The sequence below is a fragment of the Acartia tonsa genome, chromosome 15 (assembly GCF_053477335.1).
Source record: "Acartia tonsa isolate MP-2025a chromosome 15, ASM5347733v1, whole genome shotgun sequence".
NCBI lineage: Eukaryota > Metazoa > Arthropoda > Copepoda > Calanoida > Acartiidae > Acartia > Acartia tonsa.
The window spans coordinates 10,336,664-10,347,155 of NC_137274.1; the positions used below are offsets into that span (position 1 = coordinate 10,336,664).

Sequence of the window (10,492 nt, forward strand, 5' to 3'; positions counted from 1 at the left end):
GGAATCCGCAGGAATCCGCCACTTTTTTGACGGATTCTTTAAGAATCCGGAATCCGAATCCGGCCCAAAAATTCGATGGATTGTCATCACTAATTTATAGAAAAAAAACCTCGAAATTTGAATAGACAAGTATCTGTATGTCTGAATGTCTTTCTGTATCTGTCTGTAAGTCAAAGAATGATACATCAAACTCTTTATTCCCAAATAGAAAGTCAAGTTCACTGTTGTCTGCACCTTCGCCCCCAGCTTCCAGTATCTGTGTTCTAGCAGATATTAATAAGGTAACATTTTAATTAATAGTTATTTATCCCATCTTAAAATAAACATGTTTCTGAATCTGCGGACATAAATCTGTAAAGGTTCCTATGTTTGCCGTGTCTACGCCGCGGAACCACCTTCTACAGCAGCAGCAACACCACCAGCAGCAGCAGAAGAAGCCAAGAGCAAACACTTACAATCTCCCACCTACCTTACCAACATCGTCAACCACCATCATGCTTCCATTTGGTTTTTTTTAACATCACAGACAAAGAGGAACATCCCTCAGCTAAACAGAGTTTTTAATATGCTTGACAAAGAATAAGACAACACCAGCCTGTCTTATTCGGCTTCTTCTGATAAGAGCTGGCATTGAACAAAATCCAGGCCCTAAAATCTGGCACTGCATTATTTGTTCAAAAGTTCTTTCACCAACATCTGTTCAATGTACCAATTGTCTGCAGTGGCTCCACGTCAAATGTTCCAACTTAAAATCATCCAAAGAACGGAAAAAGCTTAAAACCTGGACTGGACCATGCTGCAAACAATCAACACCAACACTTTCAACAACTCCAAAAACTTAACTCAAAAAATCAAACTTTCATTAATTTTTCAAAAGCTAACTGGCCTAATTTTGAAAAATATGTTGAAGACAAAATTAAAAAGTCAAGAAAAATTAAAAGTGTCCTCAAAGCTGAAATTTTCTTTCGTCACACCCTCCAAAAAGCTGCCAAAAAGTTCATCCCAGCTGGCAGAATCCCAAAAGTCTTCAATGCCCTCCCCACCGAAGCTGCTAACCTAATGGATGAAAGAGATAACATCAAGAAAGATAATCCGGCTGATCCCAGAATCCCTGATCTTAATTACAACATCACCAAAAAGATTAAAGAGCATCGCCGCAAGAAATGGATTGAACACATTGCCAGCTGCCAAGCAGGCTCCCAAAAGCTCTGGAAAACCATCAAGAGCCTGAATAATAACCCTGCCCAACCTGACAATCAAGGTATTAGTTTTGATAACAAAGTCACCACAGATGCTAAGACAATTGCCAACAACTTTAACAAGCAATACACCCCACACTCTGACAAAAAACCAGCAAAGATTCTGCGAAGCACACTTCGTAAATTGAAGTGTAAATCAAAGGATCCACCTGTAGTTTTCACCCCCGCGCAGACACTGGCAGCCATCAAAAAGTCCAAGAACTCAAAAGCCTTGGACCCTGATGGCCTGTCGCCGATTATGCTGAAACATATTGGTCCAAATGCCATCGAATTCTTGACCAACATTTTCAACAAGTGCTTGGAATTATCGATCATTCCGAACATCTGGAAGACCGGTAAAATTATCCCTCTACTTAAGCCAGGTAAACCTGCTGACAAAGGAACCAGTTACCGCCCTGTATCCCTCCTGTCTCCGGCCATCAAGATTCTGGAAGCCCTTTTACTTCCAGCTGTGACAGAGGCCATCCAGCTAGCAGACCACCAGCATGGCTTTCGTAAGGGAAGATCGACAGGTACAGCCCTCCAACGCATTCTTGACCACATCAACAATGGATTAAACAGGAATAAACCAGTCCACAGAACAGTCAGTGTAGCAATTGACCTGTCACGTGCCTTTGATACTGTGGACCACACCATCCTTCTACAAGACATTAAGCAGCTTAATCTTAATGAACATATTAAGAGATTCCTGTGCGCATACTTGCGTGGAAGACAGACCTATGTAGTATTTAGAAACTCCACCTCTAAATACAGAAAGGTTAAACAAGGAGTCCCCCAAGGGGGTGTCCTGTCCCCAATACTCTTTAACCTCTACATGTCCTCCATGCCTGCTCCCCCAGGTAACATCAGACTGGAAACCTATGCCGACGATTCAAATATCTTAAATTCGGGACCTAAGATAGAACCTGTTGTTGAAGAAATCAATGAATATCTGGAAACACTAAACATTTGGTTTAAGAACAGAAACCTGGAAATTTCGCCATCTAAATCATCTGCTACCCTCTTCACTACCTCTTCTAATGAATGTAAAACAGAGTTAGCTGTTAAAATTGATGGTGGAATTGTTCCTACTGTCCAGAAACCTAAGATTCTTGGCATAACATTTGACAACCTTCTTTCTTTCAAACAACACGCTACAGACCTCAAAACAAAAGTCCAGTCCAAAACCAACATCTTAAAAGCTCTCACTGGATCCGATTGGGGCAAAGAAAAAGAAGTAGTTGTCAATACATATAAAGCCATTGGTCAGTCACAACTAAATTACTGCTGCCACATATGGACACCTTCACTGAGTGAAACGTCCTTGAAAGGTCTTCAGACAGCGCAAAACGGCGCTCTCAGAGCGGCCACAGGATGCCACAAAATGTCTGACATTGATCATCTACACACCGAGACCAAAATCATGAAGGTAAAACCACACTGTGAAATGCTCAGTAAACAGTTTCTGCTCGCCACTCAGAAGGCCCAACATCCCAACAAAACTGACCTGTCAAAGCCACCCCCCCCTCGACAGATGAAACAGACCCTGTCCTCCAGATTTGGAGCTGTTATCAGGCAAATGTCCAGACCTGATCTCCCTGAGGACGAGTACAAACAGAAACTAAAACAAATTCACACTCAATCTGTCTCTCAAGCTATAAGTGACATGTTACCCAATAAAGTTCTAAATGCTGTTCCTCCCCCTATAAATGCCGCCGAGAAACAGCTTCCTAGACAAACCAGAGCAACCTTGGCCCAGCTCCGCTCTGGATATAGCAATTACCTGCATAGTTTCAAGTCCCGCCTGAATCCAACAATACAAGACACCTGCCCCCTCTGTTTGAACGCCGGACACACAACACAACACCTCTTTGAATGTCCCAACAATAGGACAGATCTTACAGTACGAGACCTGTGGACCAGACCAATGGAAGCAGCCAGATTTTTGAACCTGGCAACCCTAGACCATGACGATAATGGATGAGTAGAGAAGTGGGCTAAATGAATGAATGAATAAATCTGTAAAATTATAAGATTAAAACCATTTTTTTAGACCCAAGGTTTTATTCTTATGATTTTACATTTTTATATTCATAGAAAACTGGATAAAACACGATGCTAGACAAAATTTTCATTATGGGTGAGAACCGGTTCTAATCCACCAGATATTTGCTGGATTTTAAAACAGTTTATGAGCCATACTTAAAAATGATATGTCTAACAAAGAATTTTCTACAAGTAATAAAACCAGTGTTATTGTTAATATATTGCTTATTACTTTAGGTGAGAGTCCTCCAGGTTGATGGAACTCTAGAGGAAGATGAAAACGACCAGGAGCAGAAGAAAGAGGATTCAAGTAAGTCTATCCATGGATCTAAAGGGATAAGACAATGGCCGATAAATTGATGTAAATCCACAATGATGATACATGAAATTGACCCTTCTGTATATTAAAATAGTGGTTGAAACGTTTGGGCACTCAGCTAAATGAACCAAACAATAAGAATTCAATATTAGTACCTACCCAAGGTTGTTAAGCCAACGAATAAGAAAACGTTATCTTTTGGTTCTAGTAAAATAAACAGCTCAATGTCCCCTCCCTCCCTGAAGTCTGTCTGGTGTACCTTTTATGTCCCTTTTGGGGGGGAGAGTCGACCCATCCACTTTATATTTTATTTGTTAGAATAAGTAAAAAAATTGGGAAGTACATTTCTCTTGGTATGGTGGAGGTATCCTCCCTTCAAAGTAGTTATAAACCTCCTCTGAACCTAAAAGAAACTTGACTATAAAGCAGATCCATATTGGTCCAGCAGATCTTTGCTACACAAAAACTCGCAGAGGCTTCTTGGAGCACTCAAGGGTGGGGAAGGGGAAGTCCTTTAAATTTCATTAAATTTATTAAAATTTGGGGATGGGAACTACAAATGTGCATGTCTGTAGCATAAGATCTTGCTAACCTCTTGACCGATATGATTCTCAATAAAGGTCCAGGTATGGTTTAATCTATTCTGCGGGTTTGTTACCTCTTTTAGAAACTAAAAAAGTGTTGGGTCGACTGTATCCACCGCTCTTTCCCTTTCATTAAGTACCCCTAGAGGTTTCTAGGGGCGTAGCCACTTGTATATCATATTTTATAATTATATTTTTTATCTAAATTTAAGGCGGTGATAAAGTTGTTGAGTCTATTTCCCAAAATCAAGGTAAACACTAGTTTTTTAAATATCCAAACTTTTCTATAATTAGGGTCTGTACTTACTTAATTTTGGTATGTTAGATTTGTCCTTTTGATTTCAAACTTGGCAAGCTGATTCCTGAAGTAGTTAGAATGCAATGTAGCAACTCTATACTTTTTGTGATTTTTCGAATACTAATTCCTATAACAACTATGTACAATGTTTTGCATAAAGCATCTCTATAATCAAATCCTAAAAATGTAAGTATGTCCTTAAATAGTATCCTGAATTTAGGTTGTGTCAAATTTGCTTATTATTACTCTACAAGTGTTAATATTCATTTGTCAGAGCTTCGCCTTATGGATGTTATCCCCTTACAAATTCCTATTGTTTCAGAATCTGAACCTAAAGAAGTATTGGAGGCTAAGTCTGTTCTAGAAGTTAGCACAGAAGGTCAGCATTATATTATCAAACTAGCAGCTTAACTCCTTGTCGCCTCTCATTTTGTGGTGTGTGTGGGGGGGGGGGAGGGGGGGTATTCAACCTTTTTTATTTTCTCTTTTAGTTTAAAAACAGAAAGTAAAAATTATTTTTTTTTTGAGGTTCATTTTTTTCTAGGGTGAATTCTCTTGGGAGGCTATTAATTAGTTGATAAAATTAAGAAAAACTTTATTGGCAAGATCTTAATCTACAGACTTACAGACAGAGACATGCTTATATAATAGATTATACATAATAGGATGATTATGACAGTTAACAGTTAGATATAGAACTTTCCTATCTGTGGTGCACCGCAAGAATCTGTACTGGGTACTGATTTTCCCTATCGTAGGTGATTATGACAGCCAAGATGATACTCTTCCAATGGAGGATTTAGAAACGTCCAAGGATCTGCAGGACAATGCTGGGTCCAAGGATCAGCAAGACAATCCTGACTCCAAGGATCCACAAGCCACTGAGCATGACAAGACCACAGATAAGCCTTGTGACACTCCAAAGGAAGATGGCATCATGACCACAGGAGAGCATAATATTGCAGATAAGTCAGATGAAGACATAATTATGGACAACTCTAATGCAGGCGGGGAATCAGCTCTGGATCATGACGCTGCTGACAGCTCCAAGGAAATCTCTGGGACTTTACAATCTGCTAAAGGCAACAATGATGACATGCTTGATGATGATGGAGAGATTATAATGGATGGTTCTGCCAACATTGCTCCTGGAAACAATGACACATCAGCTAAAATGAGTGATGATGTCACTGAGGAATTGCAAGAAGAAGAAGAAGATTATGACATGGAGGAGGAGGAGGAGGAGGACTATAACTCTGAAGATGAACAAGAGGGTGACTATGACTCCGCAGTTGATTATGGGTTCGAAGCCCAACCGCCGGCCAAACGACCCAAACTAATATCCACAGAAGAGGTATGTCTGGACAGCGAGGGGGAGGAGGAGGATATTGTGCCCACAAGTGCCCAGCCCCCGCCACAGCAGCAGTCTGTTATCAAATCAACCGCCACTGCCGCCGCTGCTGCTGCAACCGCCGCTGTTGAAACCTCTCACAAGAAAAAGATGTTGGAACAATATTATAGTTCACAGGTAAATATTAAAATAAAAATAATGGATGGACAAACAGACAAACAATGTCTTATAGTGGAGCAAATGTTCAATAATCATGAAAATTTATTTAAAAAAAAGATATACAAGTCTTTAGTAGCATGACTGACAGACTGACAGACCAAGTAAGTTCATGCTAATTAGTAAGGGGGGGGGGGGGGGTCTCTGAAACAAAAATAACAACACTCAACAGTCTGAAATAGCAGCTGTGAAATTAACACTTTTCAATAAATAGTCCTTCCCTGGATCTGTGAGAAGTTTTACTATAAAGGAGAACCATATCGGTCCAGTGGCTAGCAATATATTGCTATACAGACAGACAGACACAGATAGAAATCTTGTTACTGATCATATCCATGAAATTATGTTAAGGTGAAGCCTGTGTTAGGACAACAACAATATGGCCAACAACAACGTTTGTATGGTGGGTATCCTCCATCAGCTGCCGCCACAGCAGCTGACCAGCTGTACGGACTTGAGCAAAAGCAGCAGCAGCAGCAACAACAACTGTTGGGTCTGATGGGAGCTGCGGCCGCCCGGGATCCCTACACAGCCGCCGCAGTTTATCAGGTGTGTTATACAAGGGTAATATACCTCATAGTCACTTGTTGAGCATTAAATACCCCTCCATTATTTTTAAGATTAAATAAAAATGTTGGGGTGCTGGTTTATCTTTGGTTTGTTGGGTTAGATCGGGTTGTATTAAACACTAGGTTAGAATACACACAAAAGGGTTCAAACCTGTGGGAGGCCATTCTCATGTGATCAATGTAGAAAGGTATTCTCTAATAATATTACTTTGACAGGACACATGAGGGTTCATACAGGTACAAACGCACAGACAGACAGACATGTTACTTTTTCTTATATCTATGTATATGTTCAGATGTATGGGCTAGCTGCACAGCCGCCGCCGCCTCTCACCAGCCCCGCCAAGCCGTCGGCAGCCCTGGTGTTTAATGGGAAAAACTTCTCAGTGCGCAGTTTTGATATGTTGCCAAAACATTTCAGGTTGGTAGCATCTTTAATCCCAGGGATGGAGGGTTCATGGGACTGTTAAATTACACTGGTACCCAAAGTTTTTTTAACCATGTTATTACTTTTAAGAACTTTTCATACATATTGATGGGCCAGACAAATAAGTATAATCTATGTATGTTAATCCATCATCCATTGTTCTTATCCCTTAAGATACCTGGATATTTTATTATTCTTATTTATTGTAGAAAATTTGCTGGTCTTGACAAAACCAACTCAACTGCTGTGAATGAATCCTTGAAAAGCCAGGTTTATCAGGTACTAGCGGTTGCGCCCATAGAAGCATCAATGGGGGGCACTTGAGGGGGGGGGGTAAGCTGACCCTTCAATTTAAATTTTAGTTTTAGGAAGAATGATTTTGTATTTAAATAGACACAACTCATTACTATGCATAGTTAGCTAGGGCTGTTTGGTTTGGTTGTCTGGTGGTTTTTTGTTCCAATGTCATTGTGTTTTTTTTTTTTATTAGGGCCTGGATGTTAGAGGTCAGTTAGGACTGGACAGTTTTACAGGCAACCATCAACATGGATATAATCAAGGTACGTGTGCTTAAACAAAATAATGTATAATAAACCTTACTTGGAACTACAAGAAGTTTCATTGTTAAAGAGGACCATATCGGTCCAGTGGTTTAACTAGCATTGTTTTGTTTTAGGATTATATGGTGTGGCTGCAACCACTGTTGATGAAGAAATTACCCTAGCCCCAGATGATGATGATGATGATATTGTAGTATCTCCAGTAACAGTAGTTACCACAGGACCCAGCACAGAACCTTGTGGTGCACCACCACAGCTAGGAAAGTTGGATTCTAAATCATCAACACAATTTCGTTTCTCTCTCCCTCTCTCTATCTCTTACTCTCTCTACTATATCTCTCTCTATGTCTTACTCTCACTACTATATATCTCTCTCTATCTCTTTTTTTCTAGTGTGCAACCCAGTAATACCTATATTATTGTCTTATCTAACTTTCAACTACAGCAGAACACAAACCCGATGCTCTCATGGACGCCATGTCCTTGACTATATTTGATCAAACAGACATCACCACCCAGCAGCCGCCGCAGTTGGACACTGTGGCTGCTGCTGCGCATTTTCAGGTAAACTTTTCATTTTATTTTACATTTTCAACATTAACATCCTGTGACTTTTATATGGAGAGATTAAAAACTTTTTTTTCTCAGGAATTTGTTGTTGACTTTTATATGGAGAGATTAAAAACTTTTTTTTCTCAGGAATTTGTTGTTGAGACTGCTGGAAGCAGTCAAGACCATGATGATACTATGGAATCATCAGCTGCTGCTACTCTAGTACTTTCAGCTGCTGCTACCCATGAACTGGCTACAGCTACAGCCGGTGTTGATGGCACTGATAATACACAGCACAACAACAATGATGACGTAGAAACAGCTACAGATGCTGATATTGTTTCTGCTGCCAGTGTTATTATTACACAAGCAGCAGCTACCCAGCTACCAGCGGAGACAGCTGCAAATGAAGATGCCGCCACCTTAGAAGATGTTGATGATGCTAAGCAGCAGCCAGTAGTAGTAGCTGTAGCTGCTATTGATGATGATCTAACTGCTGAACTAAAAGATGATAAAACAGCCACTGTACAAGTTAATAATAAAGCAGCTGCAGCCGAGACAGACAGCCAAACAGCTGGCAGCAGCAGCAGCAGTGAGGATATTACTAGTGAAATTAAACATGGTGAACAAAGTGGTGAAACCACCGCCACAGACACAGACACAACAACCCCAATACAAATGAATTCCCAGTGAATAAAAGTTTTTCTGTTTCTGCTCACAAAGTTAAAGGGTTACAACCAGAAGAAACTAATCCTATTATGAAATATTAAGATCATAGATAAAGGAAAATACAATGTAACCCCCCAATCTCACATATGGCTGAGGGGGGCTAGGGAGGGGGGGGTCGTTAATCCTAGTTTTTTTTACCATAATTGTATATTTATGTAATAATACTTATCATGTCTTATTCATATTTATAAACTAGAAAATAATGGAATTGGTCAACTAAAGATATTTTAGAATCGGGGGGAGGGAGGGAGGGGACATTGAACTGTCTTATCCCATAAAATCCTTGCTTCAATATTTATGAAAGATTTCTTTTCTTGGCCTATTCTTGTAGCTCTGATATAATTGAGTACATCCATTCAATGTTGTACAGTACAGTGTAGTTCATTAGCAGTTTGTAAACAATATGTAAAGTAAAGAAACCAGTTTTTCTGCATATTTCAATATTCAAACAACCATGTGAAATAAAGTTAGAATTAGATTATTTCTAAGAATAATTTAATGGAAAAGGTCATACATACCTATAAAAAAAAACTAAATTGATTTTTATGTTCTTTTTTTAATGTATTTTGTAATGATATCTATAGAAGAAATTACCGAAAATAACATTATAAAATGGATAAGCTAAGTAAAACTGTATAATATGTAACTATTCTCTTTTTATAATGAAATTTTCTGAAAACCTTTTTGGAACAGCGCTAGCTTTATAAATATTTTGTGCATTTAACAATAAATCATTTGAAAAATATGTGGAATAGTTTTTCTTCTGGACCAAAGCTTCTCTATAACTTGTGCTGTCCGTCGGTCTGTCAGTTTCTGTAATGTTATGGGGGGAAATTGTCAGGGATAAATATTTCCTGATAATGTCTCACCTCAATAATCAGATAATTCATCCGACTGTCTTAAAGCCCTTGTAAGGTAGCTTCACAACTATCTACTCATTGTGTTCTTAAATAGATACAAAAGTGTAGGAAAAAGATGTGAAGAAAAAAAACTGTTCCAATCCTGAGCTTTAAGATTCTGTCATTTTGTGTTATCTGAAAGTATAAGACTTTCAGTAATTGGGAAAAATTTTAGGGGGGGTATGCTCAGGAATGAAACAATTTATTTAGGCTTGCTTTGCTTCTCATGGGTTTGCCTCTGGTCATTTAAAACAATAAGATTTATAATGTATATATAGTACAGAAATCTGGTTTATTTGTTTTATAAATTAGAGGACTGAAATTTTTAAAATATTTTGTAAATATTCATTGAGGGCGTGGACATTTCACTAGTCCCCAAAGTTTAATGTTTTCTCATTTGTTGGCTTAGCAACTTTTTTATTGAATTTTGTCTGTCTGGTTCATTAACCCCTAACTGTCTGGAGGAGGAGGGTGTTGAAATCCTCCCCCCCCCCTCTCCGGTTTTTTCTGTGTGTTAAAGATAAAGAGCCCAAACTGCGTGACTTTATAAGTATGGGTATGACACATAACTGAGAGTTGGGATTTTTTTTAACTTCTGCATCCTGGCGGGCACAGGATGCCAGCAAACCTGGCAGGGTCATCCAGGCAAAGAGCAAAAATATTTTTTGACTTAAAGCATTTTATCTTACCAAAATATTAAAATA

At 39.1% G+C, this 10,492-nt stretch overlaps 1 protein-coding gene across 1 annotated transcript; it reads left to right on the plus strand.

Moving 5' to 3' along the window:
• The first annotated feature begins 137 nt into the window (after positions 1-137).
• LOC145306877 (uncharacterized) lies at positions 138-9,634 on the plus strand. The gene is made up of 12 exons (XM_080149220.1): positions 138-281; positions 3,522-3,594; positions 4,400-4,438; positions 4,808-4,864; positions 5,244-6,013; positions 6,404-6,601; positions 6,918-7,042; positions 7,258-7,327; positions 7,539-7,608; positions 7,725-7,869; positions 8,058-8,172; positions 8,308-9,634. The coding sequence occupies exons 1-12, from the start codon at positions 138-140 to the stop codon at positions 8,851-8,853; spliced, it is 2,352 nt and encodes a 783-aa protein (XP_080005346.1). The 3' UTR covers positions 8,854-9,634.
• Positions 9,635-10,492: the final 858 nt, after the last annotated feature.